Raw genomic sequence first — 19,651 nt, 5'->3', positions numbered from 1 at the left:
CAAACAAATTCAAAACTTAGAAACAAAGTCATTAACCTATTCTCAAGTAATTGAATGTCTTCAAAATGCTGTATAGGATTTAAAAAAAATTTAAACCAAAAGTATATGAGTCTGACTCTAAATTCAATATCTGGAGGAATAGTTCAGTATGGATCAGGCTTATACTGTATAGCTGTACCATTTCAATGCAGGTTTCACAAGTGTGATGTCAGAAACCCAAGAGCATGTGCACAGTGCATTTTTTTAATCTGATTGTATATAAAACACACGTAAATGCATATTTTAATCAGATTACAGTGTTCAGATCCATGCGTGTTGATGAAAATTGGTGCATGTAATTAGCCATCGTGTTAGACTTGGTAAGAAACTGGATGAACACTGCACAGCTCTTGATGGTCTGGTTGTGTGATTTCTGTTGACAGGTATCTACATCCTGAAGGCCTCCCATCTGATTACACTATATCTATGCTCTTCCGCATTCTGCCTGAAACACCTCAGGAGCCTTTTGCATTATGGGAAATCCTCGACAAAAACAATGATCCACTTGTGGGCATTATCCTGGATAGTAAGTGTCACTCTTTTAAATTCTTAATTGAATAGTTATTTGATAAGAATTGTAATTGTGTAAAGATTGTTAACTATAATGTGGTTCTCAACTGGTGAATTGCAAATTTTGATTCAGTGATTGCAAATTACGATAGGTAAGCATAAAATCAAGCAAAATCAAGCATTTCTTCTGTTGGTATTAGTCCCTTTCACACAGTAATACCAGTGAATATCCACATAATTAAATGAATTAATTTACCGGTATTTTCAAAATGGGCATGTTCACACGTGATCTCATTAGATATCTTTAGATAAAAGTCTGTATGTGTGAAAGGGGCTATTGTCAAAGGCTGTATGTTTATGCAGAAGTGTGATCTCAAATTCTCAAATATCAATAATTACAATCGTTTCCCCATTACAACACTGTTTTTTCAATTCAATTCACCTTTATTTGTATAGCGCTTATACAATGTAGATTGTGTCAAAGCAGCTTCACATAAAAGGTCATAGTAAATTGGAACAGTGTAGTTCAGTTTGTAGTGTTTAAGTTCAGTTCAGTTTAGCTCAGTTCAGTGTGGTTTAATAATCACTACTGAGAGTCCAAATACTGAAGAGCAAATCCAACGATGCGCAGCTCTATAGATCCCGAACCATGCAAGCCAGTGGTGACAGCGGAGAGGGAAAAAAAACTTCACTAAATGGCGAAAGTGAAGAAAAAAAACCTTGAGAGAAATCAGGCTCAGTTGGGCATGACCATTTTAATTTCTCCGCTGGCCAAACGTCAGAGCTGCAGTCTCAGTGGCGGAGGCTGGAAGCTGGCCTCAGCGAAGACTCGTCTGTCTCTGGAGCGTCACAGGAATCAGTCTCATTTTCTCCACTCCTCCATGATCACCACAGTAGCTGCTCAGGATACGGCCTGGTCCAGGATATGGAAACCTTGGGATCATCTCGTCGTTGGTCTTGGATCGAATCAGTGACTCTGCATAGTCTGAGGGCCTCGGGAAGAGTATCCCCAGGTGGAAATGGAGAATAAAGAAAATAATTAGCGTAGCTGCTGTTCATAGTGTATATAAACAAGATGCAGAACCTGTGTGGAAGCCCACTAAGTGGTGCACTGAGTTTATGCTTTACTAAACAGGTCTTTCAAACTTTATCACTGTGACGGTTTTTTTTTTCACTGTGAGTTGCATAAAATCACTGAAATGTGATCAGTTTCAAAACAAAAAAGTTTCCCCATAGACTGACATTTTGATGTTTTTACATATTGTTGAACCAAGCAGTCCATTGTTGTGTTTACTTTTAAGAACATTTTAAGAGGTACTTTATTTAAGAATTAATGTACAGTTGAAGACAAAATTATTAGCCAGGTGCAATTTAAAGGCTTAAATATTCTAAATTAAGGTCATCAGTTTTTAATAAAAATAATAATAATAAAAACAGGAGAGCAACTGTTTCACCTCAGTTAACATTTTGATTTTGGAAGTTTGAAAGACATGTCTGTAGTATGTTTTGTTAGCAGAATATTGCTAGGCAACAGAGGCACACATTCAAAGCCACAGGACAAAAGTAGCAGTTGCTGAAATATATGTGAAAGGTCAATTTCACCATTATGGCTATTCAAAGGAAAAATATTCTCAGAACTCTTTTGTTTTGTAATTTTTAATAAATTAAGAATGTCAGAATGAAATATGCACGTATTTAGAAAGGTCAGAATATATAGTTATATGGGTTTTATTTGAACAAAGATATTAAATTTATTCATTAATTTTCCTTCGGTTAGTCTCTTTATTCAGTGGGTCACCACAACAGAATGAACTGCCAACTTATCCAGCATATGTTTTACACAGCTGCAACCCAGTACTGGGAAACACCCATACACACTCATTCATACACACAGTACGGCCAATGTACTTTATTCAATTCACCTATACCACATGTCTTTGGAATGTGGGGGAAACCAGAGCACCTGAAGGAACCCACACCAACACAGGAAGAACATGCAAACTCCACACAGAAATGCCATCTGACCCAGCCGGGACTCGAACCAGCGACCTTCTTGCTGTGAGATGACAGTTCTAACCACTGAGCCACTGTGTCGCTAGATTTTAAATTACAAATTTTTTTAAAAAGTTCAAAATGACTGCCTCCGTAGTTAGTGTTAAAATTAAAGATTCCCAAAGTAGGGCCCGCGGGCTAAAGTTGGCCCATTGTAACCTTTGATTTGGCCCACCATCCCATCTCAGAAGAGAGTGAGAATGATGGAGAGGGTTGGGGCGAATGCCTTTAAAAGAGATTGTCATTTTTAATTTTGACGTAAGCTTTTTTTGTTTGTTTTATTGCAGAGCTGCAAAAAAAAGGTGTTTCAATGAAATGTTATGAATGACTCTTGATTTTGAAAAAAAATTTAAATAATGTCTCGACGGATAGAGGACTATGCAGAAGATATCGGTGAGCAAATCAAGGCAAAAACTAGTGTAACTCTATTCTGTTATTAATGAGATTGTTTTTACTGTAATAAGTTCCTTATATAATAAAAGAATGCTGTATTAGTTAATATAAAGCATTGTTTTCTATTTCTTTTTAAATATTAATGAATAAATTAGGAAATTACCCATGACAACTACAGTATAGCCTCAATTAAGTTTGATTTTTGGCCCTTCATAAGAAAAAGTTTGGGCACCTCTGGTTAGAATCAATCTGTTTTTTTAACGAATTATTTGTCGTCATGATGATACTGAAGTTTATTTGACGACAACAAGCATCACTTAATTCAGTATATAGTCATTTTAACAATACAACTGCAGATGTGGTCTTTTTGACCGTTTTTAATAATTATTCAACAGCTTTGTATAATACCCTGACTTTACATTAACATGTGTTTATTTGATCCTAATGTTGTTTTATTAAAATTACCAATCAAAAATCCACAAAATTACAAAAGTTCTGAGTATTTCTATCTTGAATTACCATAATGGTAATCACAGCTATTACCGCAAGCATTTCAGTGTCCGCGACTTTTCCCTGGGCCTTTGAAATATGCATGCCTCTGTTGCCAAGCAACTTCCTGCTAACAAAAACAACTTTCTGATAGTAAAAACATAACTTTACTTCAGACATGTCTTTCAAAACAACATATTCAGTGGCTTGAAAAAGCCTTGCTCTCCTGCTTGTGAAGTGAAAGCAAGCTGCGCAGCTTCACGGGTGGTCTAGTAACTCGTACATATTTATAGGCTGCATTGCCTAAAAGATTGTATTTTTAATGTACATTCAAAGCTTAGTATCTCAATAGGAGCTTTGAATGTATGACGTCTTATATGAGAACCGCCATGGCCATTCTCGTATCATTCTGCTAGTTCCAATGTTAAATATAACAGTTATTTAAATAAATAGTTGTGGAATTTACAGCACGATGGCTTTATGTAAAATCTCAGTCTTGAAAGACCAGTTAAGAACTGCCACCATAAAAGATGTAACAAACTTATTCTAATTTGTTTTGTCTCTTATTTTCAGATGGAGGGAAAACATTAACCTTCTTCAATTCTGACTACAAGGGAGAATTTCAAACAGTGACTTTCGAAGGACCTGAAATTAAGAAGATTTTCTATGGCAGTTTCCACAAGGTCAGTTTTTTTCTTTCATTTCTGATCCAACTATGACCGCGATTACAGTCATTTGTGTTTCGGACTCATGGCTGAGGTTTTCTCTTTCTTTTCGGGAAAGTCATGATTTATGCTGGACTTAGGAAACACTTGGATTATAGTAACCAACGTTTATGTTAATTAATGCCATAATCAGCCAGTGCTCCAAATGACCAAATACAGCTGAATACACTGATTTTCCCTCAGAAAGTGACCTCATTTTCTTTATAGTTGTGCCTTGACTGTCAGATCTAAACACCACTGATGTTTTTTAGTACATTTTAGCTGTCTGCTTTGCCTCATTCTCACCTGCTTTCATATAGTTTTGGACACAGCTACATTTACAAAAGCCACTTTTTCTATTTGTATTGAAATTCCTGGAACACTTTAGTCTGAAAGAGAGCCGAACTAAAAAAAAAGAAAAAAAAAAAGAAGTGATGTTAATCCTAAACAAATTTAACATAAAAGTGATTTAAAACTGATTGTCATTCTCTAATTGTCTGTAATTGTCTGATTGTCTGATTGTCAGAGTCTCCCTCAACTATCGTATAAAGAATTCTCTCTGCTTTAGTTCTGCCTCCTAAAACATGCAGTTATTAATTATATTAAGATGGTCCTGGTGTTCACTATTGTTGACATTTAAAAAAGAATGATAGTTTGAAACACAAACAGGTAAACAGCTTTGAAAGCTAAATTTATTGTTCCACACACTTTAATTAACAAATATATATAATAATAATAGTAAAAAACATTTAAAAAGCAAAATTTTACATACCTCTTTCCTCCCATAAAATGTGCTTTTTTGTATGTCATTTTGGATGCAGTGTAAGAAGTGGTTCCTAGCATGCCAGCCAATCAAATGACGTATCACTAGAAAGCCCAGGTTGTCCTCTGCACAGTACAACATGACTTGACAGAGTAGCCCAAAAAATTCTAAGTAAATTGATGAAAACACAAGGTCCACTACAGAGGACACAAGTCAATGGGCAGGGTCTCAGGAGGATATAGTACGTTCTTAAGTAAAACAAAAAAACAAAATATAGTGATTGTATAAATGTACATATGGTGTACATTTCCCTTTTTTTTCCAGGAAAAGTCTTATTACTTAGTCTTATTATTTAGAAAGTCTTATTAGCTTGGCTGGGATGAAAGCCATTCATTTTTTTTGAAAACAATTTCAAGGTCAATATTATTAGTCCCCTTAATATATATTTTTTAAATTCTATAACTTGCCTAATCAACCTACTGTAATTTACCTAGCAAATTTTAAGCTAAATACTAGTATCTTGTAAAATAAGTAGAAAAATATTGTCACCATGACAAAGACAAAAAAAAAGTTATTAAAATCTGTAAAAAAATAAATAAAATAATATAATAAAATAATAAAATCTTCTCTCTGTTAAACATGATTTTTTTAAGTATGTTATAATTTTGCTAATACCAAGCTAATAATTTTGACTGTATATAAAGTCACTCTTGCAAATTTACTTGATTCCACAAACCAAAGTAAGATGACTTGTCTTTGACTGAACAATGCGATTGATTTATTTGCATATTTATTTTGACCAGTTTTAAATTGCACAACCAACATTTTATACAGAATTGAACCAAAACAACAAGTGCACAGTGTGAATCGGTGACAGACAGGAGTTGATTCTGTCAGCCATGACTCTAAAGCGTCCACAGGGAATATCAATTATGATTTCACCCGGGTTGGCTCTACAGAGTTCTGACAGTATGAAAATGGCTTATGAAAGCCCTGTCCTGTTCAGTTTTCTGTGTTCTTTCTTCACATGTGTCGAGCTGAAGAGCTCTCTATCACTCTTCCAGCCGTTTCAAGAGTCTCTCTGATATATTCCAGGCTTGCTTATAATTCCCTTTTCTTGCCAAGCGTGTTGTACCTTTGATGCAGAGTGTGTGTGTGTGTGTGTGTGTGTGTGTGTGTGTGTGTTTATGTGCAGGTCTTTTTTTCTCCTGACGCCACTTATGATGTGTTTGTGGGTAATCCCTCTTGGCAGAGCTCGTCAAGATTAATACAGATTACTTCAGCACCGACTCGACGTCAGAATTAATAAATAAATCACTGCGCGTCTCATCGAAACGGTGGAGCATAAGCAGAATTTAGATCCCTTCGCTGAAGAATTCAGCTGTCACCTGTCTTTTATTTAATGGATCGTTCAGTAGTTTTCTGAAGTCAACTTTCATTGTTACTTTGTCTTACTTTCAATGTCAAGTTACACAACAAGCATGTCTCTTTAGGCTGCTTTACCTTACATTTTTACTAACCTTTTACTAGAACTGAAAAGCTGTTTTTGAAAATACAACATGCTTAAAACATGCTTGTTACATTTTTAGATTTACCCAAGCTAAAATAACACTTGACAATGAACATTAACATGTTTAAATGCATTTATACAATTTTCATAATCTAATTTTATTTCTCACATTTTTACTTAATGATTTTTCACATCTTAATTTGAACTAAATTGACTTCCTAATTTAATTGTTTGCATAGAAAAATTACAGATTTTTCCCCTCATTTGAAACCATTTTTCATAGTTGCGTTATTGAATTATTATTGAAGTTATTTATTCAATTAACATTTAATTAAAAGACTTTTGAGACAAAACTAATAAAATTTTATTATATTGTCTCAAAGTTACTTTTATTCAACCAGCAAGGATTTTTGACTGGAAATGACACATGCACAGTAAAAACGCCCCAAAAAATCAAGAATTGTGTTGTTTCACCTCATTTTTAACAAGTAATTTGAACAAACAGCAAATGTTATTTTTTTTTTTCATAGTGCAGGCTTCTGACAAAAAACAAGTAGATGATGTACATGGAAAATATATGTATTTCTCAACTTTTATGTACATTTGCACAAAAACTTGAAGTCAGAATTTGCCTGGGGTATGACTTATTTCAGGCTTGTGTATATATATAAAAAACAGCATATGGACATATGCCAAATTATTCTTTATTATCACCACGTACAGCTGAAGTCAAAATTATTAGCCCTCCTGTGATTTATTTATTTTTTTTAATTTTTCTAAATTTTTTCTAAATTATGTTTAATGGGGTGCTTACACCAGACGTGAATTGCGCAAACAAATCATGCTATTTGCGCATAAATAGATGCATGAACATTTTTATGTTTAAGTTTACTCGCTTCATTCGCACATCAAATTCGCTTCATTTGCATGTAAAATTTACTTTGCGGATTCATGTCATGGGTAGGGCTTCTGCTCTAGTTTCGTTGCTAAATGACTAACATTGTTTTTTTGAAAGAGTAGCTGTGCTTTATGTGCTTTAGGAAGGCTGAAAAACAGCATAGATTTGTTTGGCGCCATGTCTGAGTCCACTAGATACATTCAGAGGTGCACTGAGCTCTGTGAGTTCATAAATTCCTCCAGAAACTGTACCTGAATGTTGGAAGCTTTTATCGGTGCTTTAGACTGAACCCAGTCTGATGAGCTGTAGTCCGGTGTCGGCAGGAGGATTTAATCTCGGGACACCAACAACAGGTGCTATGTCATTATCACATCCATACAAGAGCAGGCTCCTGATTGGTTAATGTGGTGCGAATATCATTTGTGCAGCCTCATTAGCGTGAATTGCGCCGCAGGATGTCTTTTAACGTCTTTGCAGTGACTTAACATGTAAATGTGGTGTGTCTGATGTGAACAACGCAGGCTCATTCTGAAACCATAGTCCCGTAGACATTTCTGGAGACCACACAATATGTCCCGGGAGGTACGTATTTTTGCAGCTTTTGTTTTCGCGAATCCACGAGAGGCCGCTGCATGCGCTTTTTCATATCTCAAATTTCTCTAGCGAGTGCCGTTCGCTCCCGCTGTTCTTGTATAAACCCACTAGAGGCCGCTGTCGACCGAGCGTCTGTCTGACTGGCTGAATGACTGGATGACTGACTGGCCGGCCGACCAATCGACAGACCCACCCTCCTCCTTCCCTAAACCCAACCAATTTTATCGATTGACCCGCCCACCCACTTTCTTCTCTAAAACCCAACCAACGATTAACAAAAGCCATCCAGAAAAAGAAAAGCCCTCGTCTAATTTTTACCACGTTTTCAGATTTTACCACATTCTCACCCTGTTATTCACTCGTTCATTTTATTTTTTTGGATTCTGTTTTTGTCTTACCTGATTTCCGGAATCGCTCTTCCCCGGACCCCGATGTCATCTTCGTGGACATCTCCTCTCTGTGTCTCAAGTGCGCCGAAGTACACGACGAGCTAACTGGACAAACTGGTTGCAGCAGGAAAGCCCTCCATACGGGGTAAGCTGTCAGCCGGTAAGCGCGAAAAGGAACAGCATCATACCACCCTGTAGCGTTCGTTTAAATAAAATTAACTGCAGCCATACGTACCCCCGGCTACATAATTCGTGGTCTCCATAAACATCCGCGATATTACGTTTTCAGAAGCCTGTGTTGGATGTGACAATTAATTACCCTAGCTTGCCTAATTAACCTAGTTAAGCCTGTAAATGTCACTTTAAGCCGAATATTAGTATCTTGAAAAATATCTAGTCAAGTATTATTTTCTGTCATCATGGCAATGATAAAAGAAATCAGTTACTAGAAATGAGTTATTAAAACTATTATGTTTAGAAATGTGTGAAATAATCTTCATTCTATGAAAATATACAGGGGGGCTAATAATTCAGGAGTGCTAATAATTCTGACTTCAACTGTATGTCAGAACCGACATTTACCATCAGCATTTATGGGAGGAAATCCAATTTTTTTTATTCCAAATTTGAACAAAAACTACATTGTATGAGACTGACCCAAATGATAGATAAATAAATAAATAACCAAAAAGTCTCATTTGTTTAATAGAGTAACAAACACAAACAAAGCCATGCTACATCAATTCCTCTCTATTTGCATTTAAGTGAGCGTGCAGCACACAAACTAATATAATCTTCTTTTATAGAGCGAGTCTGCTTGCTAATGAGATTCATATTGAGGGCTTTGCGGCTGAAGCTGGGAGTTGATCTGATTTCCACAGTGTAAAGCTATTCTCTGTCCTCAATGCCGCTGACCCCGACCAACTCACAGTTGGCTTGACTTGTTATGACAGCTTTTAAACAAAACCCCCGACTTGGAAGAGATCCTGATGATGTGAGCCGAGGGTCCGGGACTCTATTAAAAAAACGTCCCGTTCTTCTCAACCCAACCATGACTTATTCCACACTTTCTAAAGCCAGCGCTCGGAGGTTGTCATTTTGCAAGGTCGCAAGGGTTGCTGTTACGCTTCAGATATTTCAGAGGCTCATCTTCTGCCTGTTATTTGCTGGTGTTTCCATGCTTTTACGATCAAGGTGAGCACAGTGTATAGTTTTTGTTGAGGAAATGTTGAAACAAACAGGTTGACCCGTGCAAAACACGACAAAGCGGACTGTGTTTGTGCATAAATGGCATAAAAGGCATGGAGGTTTAGAAAGAAAGGTAATGCGATCATCTTTAGAATGTGTTTTTTTTTCAATTGCACACTTTTTATAGGTGTATTTATAATGTTGTTTAATATTCTACCATTTGGTTCGTTTGAATGTCATTGGTGCTTGCATTTCTTGATGTTGTATAAATGATTAAAATATATAAGGTGCTTTTATATATAATTATTATATTATAAGGTGCTTACATAATTAAATAATAATTGCATAGCGAAACAAATAGCAAATAAAAAGCTAAATAAATAAATAAACAAACAATTTAATCAATTAATTATGATTATTAATAATAATAATAATAATAATAGCAATGCTGCTACTACTACTACTACTACTACTACTACTACTACTAATAATAATAATAATAATAATAATAATAATAATAATAGTGGCGATGCGGTGGCACAGTAAGTAGTCATGTCGCCTCACAATAAGAAGGATGCTGGTTTGAGCCTGGCTGAGTCAGTTGGTGTTTCTGTGTAGAGTGTGCATGTTCTCCCCACATTCGCGTGGGTTTCCTCCACAGTCCAAAGACATGTGGTACAAGTGAATTGGGTAGGCTAAATTGTCCGTAGTGTATGAGTGTGTATGGATGTTTCCCAGAGATGGGTTGCAGCTGGAAGGGCATACGCTGCGTAAAACATATTCTGGTTAAGTTGGTGGTTCATTCCGCTGTGGTGACCCTAGATTAATAAAGGGACTAAGCTGAAAATAAAATAAATGAATGAATAATAATAATAACAATAATAATAATAATAATAATAATAATAAATAGAAAATTAAGCAACAACATTAATAATAATAATAATAAAAATAGCAATGATACTACTACTACTAATAATAATAATAATAATAATAAAATAATAATAATAATAAAATAATAATAACAATAATAATAATAATAATAATAATAATAATAATAATAATAACAATAATAATAATAATTCCATGATCCTTTTTCTCTCATGTTTTAAAAAATGAAAACACCTTTTCTGTATTTCTATTCTAAGCTGATTATTATTATAAAGTTTTAGTATTTGTATTATAAAGAATAGTTTTATAAATGTATCAAAATCAAGACCAAAAACCATAAGTATGCTGTTTGGATTCAAAGACATTGAGCATACTAGATATTCTCACACCTACCCATTAAACAACATGGCTAGTGCACACAAATCCAGCAAAAGCCAAAAACCATTGCTTGTTGCCACTTGTTTGAGCAGCGTGAAGCAGAAAAAAATGTGCCACTACTCTAAATACACATCTTTGTTTTACACACTATTTTGCTTTTGTTGAAGTTGTACCAGTCCTTTCCTAATTTTAATTTAAATGTCCAGTCTGGGCTTATAATTAAACAAACAAACAAACAAACAAACAAACAAAAATATCCTATTTGTATACCATATATGAAACAGCAATGTTGTTTTGCATAATTTGAACGTACGAGAAACAATTTATAATAATATGTTATTGTAAGATTTTTTATTGATTGGAAATCTAGTTTTATCAAAAAGTTGTTTTTCCATTTAGTTGGACTGTATTTATAGGACCTCAGGTGCCTGAGGCTTGAATAAGAATATGGTCATGGGATGAACTGACTGGCCTTAAAGGGGCTTTTTCTGTAATGCTTGCCTGGCTCTGCCGCTTTTGCCATAAAACTAGTTGTTGCTGTTTTTTCCCAGAGAGTAAAACTGTACCTAGTTTTCTCTGAGGGTTGGGTATTGTCCAGTTTACACAGTATAATAACAATGAAAACAAACACGTGTGTCTTTGCATGTGTGTGTCTGTGTCTGTGCCCGATCAAGTTTTTTGGCCCTCGAGTCATTTTAATTTTATATTTTCAGTTAAAGTAATAATTATTAGCCCCCCTTTGATTTTTTTTTTTTTTTTCTTTTTTAGATATTTCCCAAATTATGTTTAGCAGAGCAAGGAAATTTTCACAGTTGGTCTGATATCTAATATTGGTCTGATAATATTTTTTCTTCTAGAGAAAGTCTAATTTGTTCTATTTCAGCTAGAATAAAAGCAGTTTTTAATTAAAAAAAAAAAAACATTTTAAGGTCAAAATTATTAGCCCCTTTAAGCTACATTTTTTTTGATAGTCTACAGAACGTTATACGGTAACTTGCTTAATTACCCTAACCTGCCTAGTTAAACTAATTAACCTAGTTAAGCCTTTAAATGTCACTTTAATCTTAATCTATATATTATTGGTTAGTTGATTGTACCATTTAAATGTTTAAAACATTTAATTCTTAAATCTAGTGTAAATTAAAGTGTTATTTCTGAAATATTTTTTTTTATTCTCTAAACTTCGCGCCCATTCTATCCATTTATATTGATTTTCAAATTGTGGAGGCCTGGAAAATCATCAAATTATAGAGCTGCCTGGCAGGAAGGAGATAAGCACGGTTATATGTTTTAAAGAGAACACCATTTGAAACAAAATCCAAACTACGGTACAGCCAATCAGTGAATGTTTAAAAGGTGGCCAGGATAAGTTGGCTTTGACAGTCATGAAGCCTGAAGTGTGAAACAGGCCAGTTCATCATGCTGAAAACAGATTCATCCTGAAATTGATCTCGAGGCAGATGTGACCAGCAGAAACAGGAGCAAAACTGACCTCTCACTCCTGCTTAACAGCTCATCATGTCCATCGCCAGAGCAGTCCAGACACACACTCTCAGGTTAAACACATGGAGCCATTTCTCCCTAAACAGCCCATCTCTGCTGCAGATGCACAGTCTAATTGGCTTTCACTGCAGAAGCACCTGCCGCTCCCAAAAAATGATTGGTGATATTCAGTATTAAAAACCACATTTGCCAGACTGAAAGTGAATTCCATCTGTCTGAGGCTGTTTTCACCGCCCTGATAGAGAAGTTTAATTTGTGAGTATTAAACAGCCTCCCTTCATAAGGCTTTATAATTGACGTTAATGTGAGACGTGACGATAATGAGCTTGGTCTGAGTCTGCTATCAGCCATACTCGCGCTTACAATTGCATCCAGTGAACTGGAGAAAATTGAGTTTTAGACCCCAAATCCATTACCAGGCGACGTGTGCTGTCTCATACTGAAATCTGCTCTGACGCACAAATATGAACTTTGGCTAACTTTGTATATTAGCTTGTGCTGCTGTGGTTTTGGACAGCTGGGTGAGTTCAGTCATGAAGCTGTATTCTGCTCTGTGGCTGACAATAGCAAACAATACAACACAGACTCATTGGGAATACATGCTTCAGCCTACATTTTTGGGAATCCGCTAAACGTTACTTAGGGCACGTGTTGAGGGTTGTTACATTCTATAGTGTTTTGAATGTATTGTTGTGTTTGGTGTCTTTTCTCCCTCTCTTTCTTTCTGTTAGCTGTTTCTCAGCTAGCTGTGGAGGAGAGGAGGTTAATTAATTGCACCTGCTGCTCATTGCCCTGCGAGCTAAAAAGCTGACCAGTTACAAGTCACAATGAAGCTTGCCTCCACAGTGTGGTGTCTCTCCTGCCTGGTTGTGTTATGAAAGTGTATTGTTGCTGTGGTGGTTAACTTATTGAAGTTAAAATATGTTATAAAGAATTTAAGCACGGGGCTCCCTCCCGTTTGCAAGGCGAGAGGGGAGTTTGAGCTCAGGTAGATCTGGACAACTCCCCTGTTGTAGTAACTAATGAACAGATAGTAATTGCTCTTAAGAGATGACTACTTACTAGGAGCATGTCTATGGTGGCAATTTGGATTAGTCAATTAACTTAAGTTGCATGTTTTTGGACGGTGGGAGGAAACCGGGGAACCCAGGGGAAACCCACGTGAGCATGGGGAGAAAGTGTAAACTCTGCATAGAAATGTCGGCTGGCTTGGTAAGGACTAGAATCAGTGACGTTCTTGCTGTGAGGCACCAGTGCTAACCACTGGGCCACCGTGCCACCCATCTAGGAAAGGAGGAGGATTCTTCAAAACGAAGATGGCTGTTATATGGAACTTAGGGTATTTATAGTGGCTTAGGAATCGTCTGATTGGTGAATCATAAATTGGATAATGCGAGACCAGCCGCAAGCAATCATAAGCACGTAATCCTCTCAGAATTAGTTTATAAATAAACTTCACTTCATGTCAGCCATCCCTATTTTTTCTTGTTTATGTTTAGTTAGGGAGTTACTGTGTGCATTTCTGTTGTTAACTTATTTTACTTTGTCAGTTTAGACAGTTTCACTTCCTAACTAGCTAGAGTGTGCTTTTGTTTGTTGTTTTTGGCCTTTCCCCCTCCTGAAGTCTTTTTTTGCTTCCCAGTTTTTGTTTTATCATTGTTAATACATTTTTTAACTGAATTTGGTGTGTTGTTGTGAAGGCAGTGGACTGATCCACACTCACTCCAACCAATGTTAAACTTTTCACTGTTACTCTCACTCTTAGACACTTAACATCATGGATGTAACAGTGAAAATTAAGAGCTCGTCCATCTGACAAACATTACTTTTTGGTGAAATTTAAAGTTGAGAATTTATACTGTATTTTACTAAAACTTGTTTGTATTTGGGGAAATTTTGTAACTTTTTTTGTGAACATTTCAAGCTAATTTGAGTTTTGGCTGTTTTCTTTTTTGGGGATAGGGGCAGATGGGTTATACTTTGTAAAATAGAAATTGATTTATTCAGTTTAGCCTTGCTCCCACAGTAGAAGTTTTCAAGCATTGCCGTAAAAAGGACTTTGTGTAATTGCTGTTAATTGTTAACTACGATTTATTATGCTGGCTCCATTTTAAAAATGTGTCTTTTCTATTGATAACAACAGAAAAAAAACTCAGCTCGGAAAAAACAACAAAAATGTGATGGACATTTACATTTAGTCAATTAGCAGACAATTTTTTTCCAAAGAGACTTAATTGAGGAGACATTCAGTGATTCATAGAAGAAGTAATACATGCAGGAAGTGCTAATTATAAAAAGGAATTGTTAGTGCTCATAGATTTAAGTTCAAGAGTAAGAGGGAGTGTTTTTTATAAAGAGTGAAGAGTGTTTCTACTGGTGGTTTGTCAAGCCCACTCCCCTGTGTGAAGCTCACTTTATAAATGCATAGTGTATTTTTTATAAGAATGTGTCTGGTGCAAATGTGCAAAACTGGTGCAAATGTCTGTGAAGGTGTCAGAGCGAAAAAAAAGTGTGTTTTCTGTAGGTGGTTTGTCAAGTCCACTTACCTGTGTGAGACACATTCAGTTTGAGGTTGTCAAACTCCAAACTGATATTTGATAATTCAAACTTATATTTATAGGGCTATATTACAGACAAATAAATGATTGTTTTTGTGCAGTTCTTTGCACAACACAAAACAAAGACCACAACATATCTTAACAGTGTGTATGATTTGTAATCGAATATGTTTGTCTCACCTGTCTATCTCCATATGGACAACTTTTCTGGCCTGGTCAATTTTCACAGTAGTTCACATTGTATGTTGCTGTACTTGTAATGCAGAGCACTCAGGTTCAACATATGGTTCCACTGCAGAGATAAAAGCAATGTAAAATCAAGGTAAATCTATTTGGTCACAGTACACTTTTCTCTTACATTTAAAAATAAATGAATAAATAAATAAATAAATAAATAAATAAATAAATAAATAAATAAATAAATAAACACTATTGGTTGGGTTTAGAGAAGGGTTTAGGTTGGTGATTCACTTGTTTAGGTGATCTGTATGACAAGCCCTGCCTTCTCAGGGATGTGCACAAGAAAGATGTGTATCTGAAATGTACCATACATTTCAGATTCACAAAATGTTGACAGCATCCTCTAGTTGATTTGTCATCTGAAACGTGCAATGAAATGTACCCAGAGCAAAAAAAATAAATAAATAAAAAAAAAAAATAGGCTGAGGCACGAATTTCCAATCAGCCTGGGTTAAGCACAATGTTAATCAGGACAGAACTGAGTATAGGTATGAAAAGCTTGATTTTATTTTCACTGATGTGCATTAGTTCACCTAATTGATTAGCTAAGATTACTTGAAAGTCTTAGAAAATGAAAAATTTCTGTGAAGACTTGAGTTGGTTTCAGTTAAATATTTAATCCTGTCATGCCTGAAATATGAAATAATGGTCAGGTATAAAAAAAAAAAAAAAAAAAAACTCTTCCGCTCTTCCATCGTAGATATCCTTTGAATTTAAGCTTGTGGCAGTAAAAGTAATAATAATTAATCATAATAATAATTAACATAGCTCAAACACCTTAAATTAATTGTTAATTGATTACATTTGCTTAAATTGCCTGGATAATTATTTTCTTTTTATGATTATTATTACTATTATTATTATTATTATTATTATTATTATTATTATTATTATTATTATTATTATTATTATTATTATTAATAATTAAATTATTATTAATAATTAGGAAAGCAGGCTGTTTGTCTGTTTAACGCAACAATTCTCAGTTTATTATTTTTATTTATTTTTTAATCTTCTTTAACGCTCAACATTATTCACCATATCACTCAAATAGTTATCCTCCATAAACATCAGAACATCCCTATTAGCCATTAAACCTTACGTGTCTCTTCGTGTCTCATCCAGCTTCATGTGGCCATCAGCAAAACCGCTGCTAAAGTGGTGATCGACTGCAAGACGGTTGGAGAGAAATCTATCAATGCCGCAGGGAACATCAGCATTGATGGAGTGGAGGTTCTGGGGCGAATGGTCCGATCGCGAGGACGGAAAGACAATTCAGCACCGGTAAGACTTTCAGTACACAAATCAAGCGGATAAACTAACAGATATCTTAATAACATATTACTTTATCTTTTCAATTTTACTTGAGTCAAAGTGCAAAAGTATTAACCCTCCTGTTGAATTAAAATGACCCATGACCATTTTAACAGCTTTTTAATAATAATAAAATAAAACATTAACATTTAATCGTCAATTAATAAATACATAACTATTTTCATGAACTGATAAACATAGCGAGGATTAATGATAATTCAAACAAGTGTAAATAATAAAACATTGCAAATATAATTATATATAAGGATTTATTATATCAAAAAATGAAAAAATGTGTAAATATCATACAAAATATGTGTTGATATGTGATATACAATATAAAAACATGTGTAAGTGCAAAATGTGTTAGCATTTAATAGGAAAGATACTGCACTCATATTAAATATTATGTTAGATGCATGCATGGGCATTATTTTGTGTTATTTAAATGTTATATCTGGTTCTTAAATAAAATGTATCTTTTTCAGATGTCAGTACACAAATATTTACCCACTTATGTGTTTCATACAGTCAGCCTATACGAACTTTTACTGATACTTTCATTTTCAAACGGGACAGTCATGGCCTAAATATGATTTTCATTTACAATTATAAATATAAAAATTTGTCATTGGAAGGCCCACACGGATTTTATGTGCGCAGAAATCAGCAAACTTCTGCAGATTTTAAGCTATCATTGATTCTATTTATTTGCTTGTGTAAATGTGTGTTCCTTTATATTTATTCAGTTTTTAAATAAATTTCAGTAATAATATTAACTAATATAAAAGTGTTCATTTGATTTATTTACAATACAGGTTGTAAAGTAATAGTAGTCTTTTAGTAGATATATTGTATTAAAGACTTGCTTTGTTTACCAAATAAGTGGATCTAAACAGATTTGCATTGTAAACATTAAATCAAAGTTAAAAATGTTATTATTTTTTATTTCATAAAAGTTTTTAGTTATGATACTCCTAAAATAATTCTGCATAAATTTGCAGATTTTTTTTTTACAAAATTCTCAGCTGAAATGGCAAAAAAGGTCTGTAGATTCTGTCTGGTCCAAGTCATTGGTAATTTGTTTTGCCCTTCAGTCCTAGACAATTTTCTAATCCTTTTATATCAATTTCTAACATCAACGAATCTTTTGCTTGAGACTCTTATATTTTGATTCAGTAGAACATTAACTCTAGACACACTTTGAACAAATCATTTCAATAAGAGATTCATTAACTACAGATTCGCTTTGAATGAATCATTTAAATCATTTAGATCAGTAAAATGTTAACTCACTGTTGACTCACTCTCAATGGATGAATTGAATTAGTGGTGTATAGATTCGATTTGAACAGATCATTTGAATCAGTCAATAGTTAACTGTAGACTTGCTTTGAACAGATTATTTCAATCAGTAAGTCATTAACCGTAGGTTTGCTCTGAATGGGTCATTTAAAGCAGTAAATTGTTATCTGTGGGCTCACTCTGAATGTATTGTATGAATCAGTGGGTCTATAACAGTAGACTTTCTCTGAATTAATTATGTTAATCAGTGAGTGTTAAACTGGACTCAATTTGAATGGATAATTTTAATCAGTGGGTCATTAACTGTTAACTCTGTGAACAGATTATTTGAATCAGTGAATCTTAAACTGTAAACTCACTCTGAATGGTTAATTAAAATAAATGAATTGTTTACTGTAAACTCGCTTAGAACGAATCATTTGAATATGTAAATCTTTTTCAGTGGATGCTCTCTGAAAAGATCATTTGAATCAGTGAGTAGTTAACTGTTGACTCGCTCTGAATGGATCATTTCAATAAGTGTTGTCAACTGTAGACTCTCTGAACAAATCTTTTGTATCACTAAATCATAGACTCACTCTGAATGAATAATTTGAATCTGCGAGTTGTGAATAGTTGTCTGTTTCTGAACAGATCATTTAAACCAGTGAATCTTTAACTGTAAACTCCCTCTGAATGGATAATTGAAATCAATTAATCATTTACTGTAAACTTGCTTAGAACACATCATTGAATCTGTGAATCTTTATCAGTAGATGCTCTCTGAAAGGATCATTTGAATCAGTGAGTAGTTAACTGTAGACTCGCTCTGAATGGATCATGTATCAATTTGTGTGTTGTTAACTGTTAACTCTCTTTGAACAAATCTTTTGAATCACTAAATCATGAACTGTAGACTTGCTCTGAATGGACCATTTGAGTTGTTTACTCCAGAAAAGTTGCAAACGGATCTGTGCAAGTCACACATTTATTGTTCATTGAGACAGATTTAATGGTTTAACTGACAAGATTCTGTCTGTTCATGAATTAGACACCACCATCACATCTCTCTGATCAGTTAACAATAACAATTCCACAATATTTTTAAAAGAATCTACTAAGTACAGTATTTTTTTCAGAATGTAGCAAAGTAAAAGTGTCTAAAAGTAAAAAAAAATGACTACAGATTAACTACAAACACTTCAAAAAATGTACTGAAGTAGAGTTAGGTATAAATACATACTTGGTCACTGCCCATCACTCGATTCTAAAAAACGAGACTCAGCAGAGCCTGAAAGAATCATCCATTTAACCCAAAAACAGGACAAGCTTTTGTCCATTACAAACACAATGAACTCAGTCTACAAGTGCAGAAATGAGTCTTTGTTTGGAGTCTAATAATTATTATAGATGGTCTGAAACTCCCAGAATAAAAGCACAATCGTCCTTTCAGACACCCTATAAAGATTACGATGTGGAATTCAGAGCATGGCATTTGATTCAAGATGGTAAATACAGACTGTTTTTTTTTTTCTTCTGGATGTGTGGATCATTATGTCTAATGGTGTAGGAGTGCGTCTGATTTTACTCTCCCTCGAGGGTGCCAGAACAACTGATGAGACTAATTGTCTTTGTAATTATGCTGGTAGGGGGTGTAATGTGAGTTTGGTTGAAGCAAAAAAGTTGAAAAAACAAAACATACCTATTACAATCCATCATTCAGCCCAAACAAATAATCAGAAAAATCTCAGGCACAGCTGTAAGTAAATGCATCAGCTTACTTAGATTCCGTTCATCCGCAACACTGAGCTTATACATCATTTGTCAATTCAGACTCATTGCAGGGTGTCTCCTGGTCTTTAAAAGGGCATTGTTTACACTTGCATTAATTAAGGCTTTTGAATATCTTAAAGTGGCGGAGAAAGTCATGACATTAGTATTAATAAAATCTTATGTC

The 19,651-nt window shown here is 34.6% G+C and overlaps 1 protein-coding gene across 3 annotated transcripts in view; it reads left to right on the top strand.

The window, feature by feature from the left end:
- Positions 1-19,651, top strand: part of col14a1a (collagen, type XIV, alpha 1a) — a 281,087-nt gene that overhangs the window by 205,295 nt on the left and 56,141 nt on the right. For all 3 annotated transcript variants that reach the window (XM_056474872.1, XM_056474873.1, XM_056474874.1), the window contains exons 32-34: positions 423-565; positions 4,057-4,166; positions 16,222-16,380. In XM_056474872.1, coding sequence (XP_056330847.1) covers positions 423-565; positions 4,057-4,166; positions 16,222-16,380 — 412 coding nt within the window. The remainder of the gene's footprint in view (positions 1-422; positions 566-4,056; positions 4,167-16,221; positions 16,381-19,651) is intronic.

The sequence above is a fragment of the Danio aesculapii genome, chromosome 16 (assembly GCF_903798145.1).
Source record: "Danio aesculapii chromosome 16, fDanAes4.1, whole genome shotgun sequence".
NCBI classification, from domain to species: Eukaryota; Metazoa; Chordata; class Actinopteri; order Cypriniformes; family Danionidae; genus Danio; species Danio aesculapii.
Note: the sequence above shows the minus strand (reverse complement) of the source record. Positions and strands in the feature narration are given on the sequence as shown.